Here is a 977-nt window from a genome sequence, read left to right as displayed (position 1 = left end):
GGAGGAGGAGGAGGAGGAGGAGGAGGAGGAGGAGGAGGAGGAGGAGGAGGAGGAGGAGGAGGAGCTGAGGCGAACCGGAACACGCGACCGAGGGGCCCGGGAGAGCCGGAAGCCGGAACATCCGCGAGACCTCTACCGGAACATCAGGGCCGGAACATCAGCGCAAATGGTGATTGACAGTGCCCGGCACTCCCCCAAGTCTCGTACGAGCTCTCCCGGCAGAGATAGCGCCAGGGATGGGGCACTTAAGCGCGAACTAAGTCCCGTTGGGATTCCCATGCCCACCGGGCCCCCGGGGGGGCCAAACTGGAACGCGTCGAAGTCCCCGCATTCAGCTGCCCTGCGCGGTAGGCCGTATTAATGCGCCTTTTGCGGCTAATTTCGCATATTTGCTGCTCACACTGAGAGGAGTGGCTTGTCAAAGAGTAGCGTCTGTATGGTCATACCGACGAAGGCCATCATGGCAAGGCGGCCATTTGTGAGCTCCTTGAGGGCAAGGTCATCTAGTTCTGCTTGTGATTTGCCCTCCTGGAAACATAGTGGGTCAAATCCGAGGTCCCACGGTGTGTCGCCATAAGTCTTGTCTGCAGTGGCAAGCTCGACGCAGCCTGCGAGTAGCAAGATCTGGAGATTTGCTGCCCATGGCACAGTCCACGGCGCCTTGAGCCTAGGGATCACAATGAGAGTAATTAAGCACAGGTAAGAAGAGTGATTCCAAGACTCAGGGCATGTGTACGGTTGCGAATTTTGGTAGGCCTCTCCAGGAAGGTGCACGTATTCTTGCACGAGAAATCCAACGGTTGCCTGATACAAGAGTGATTCATTTGGGCGCTCATTTGACAACACAGGTCTGCGAACGAGCATCGCGATGCGTCCATGCTTTATCTCTGCGCCGCGTGCATAGCTTAGATCCACCTGCACCTCAGCGAGTCGGAGGGGGTCAAATCCGACGTCACCGATCATCGTGCCTACGTAGG

The 977-nt window shown here is 57.4% G+C and overlaps 1 protein-coding gene across 1 annotated transcript in view; it reads right to left on the bottom strand.

Moving 5' to 3' along the window:
- Nucleotides 1-228: 228 nt before the first annotated feature.
- The window catches only part of LHC8 (putative plastid light harvesting protein), a gene marked incomplete at both ends in the record, with an annotated part of 4,436 nt that continues 3,687 nt past the window's right edge, over nucleotides 229-977 (bottom strand). The window contains 3 exons of the mRNA XM_009035602.1: nucleotides 229-667; nucleotides 737-804; nucleotides 859-977. Of these exons, the coding sequence (XP_009033850.1) occupies nucleotides 397-667; nucleotides 737-804; nucleotides 859-977 (458 nt within the window). The remainder of the gene's footprint in view (nucleotides 668-736; nucleotides 805-858) is intronic.

The sequence above is a fragment of the Aureococcus anophagefferens genome (assembly GCF_000186865.1).
Source record: "Aureococcus anophagefferens unplaced genomic scaffold AURANscaffold_3, whole genome shotgun sequence".
NCBI classification, from domain to species: Eukaryota; class Pelagophyceae; order Pelagomonadales; family Pelagomonadaceae; genus Aureococcus; species Aureococcus anophagefferens.
This window is presented reverse-complemented; position numbering and strand designations above follow the sequence as displayed.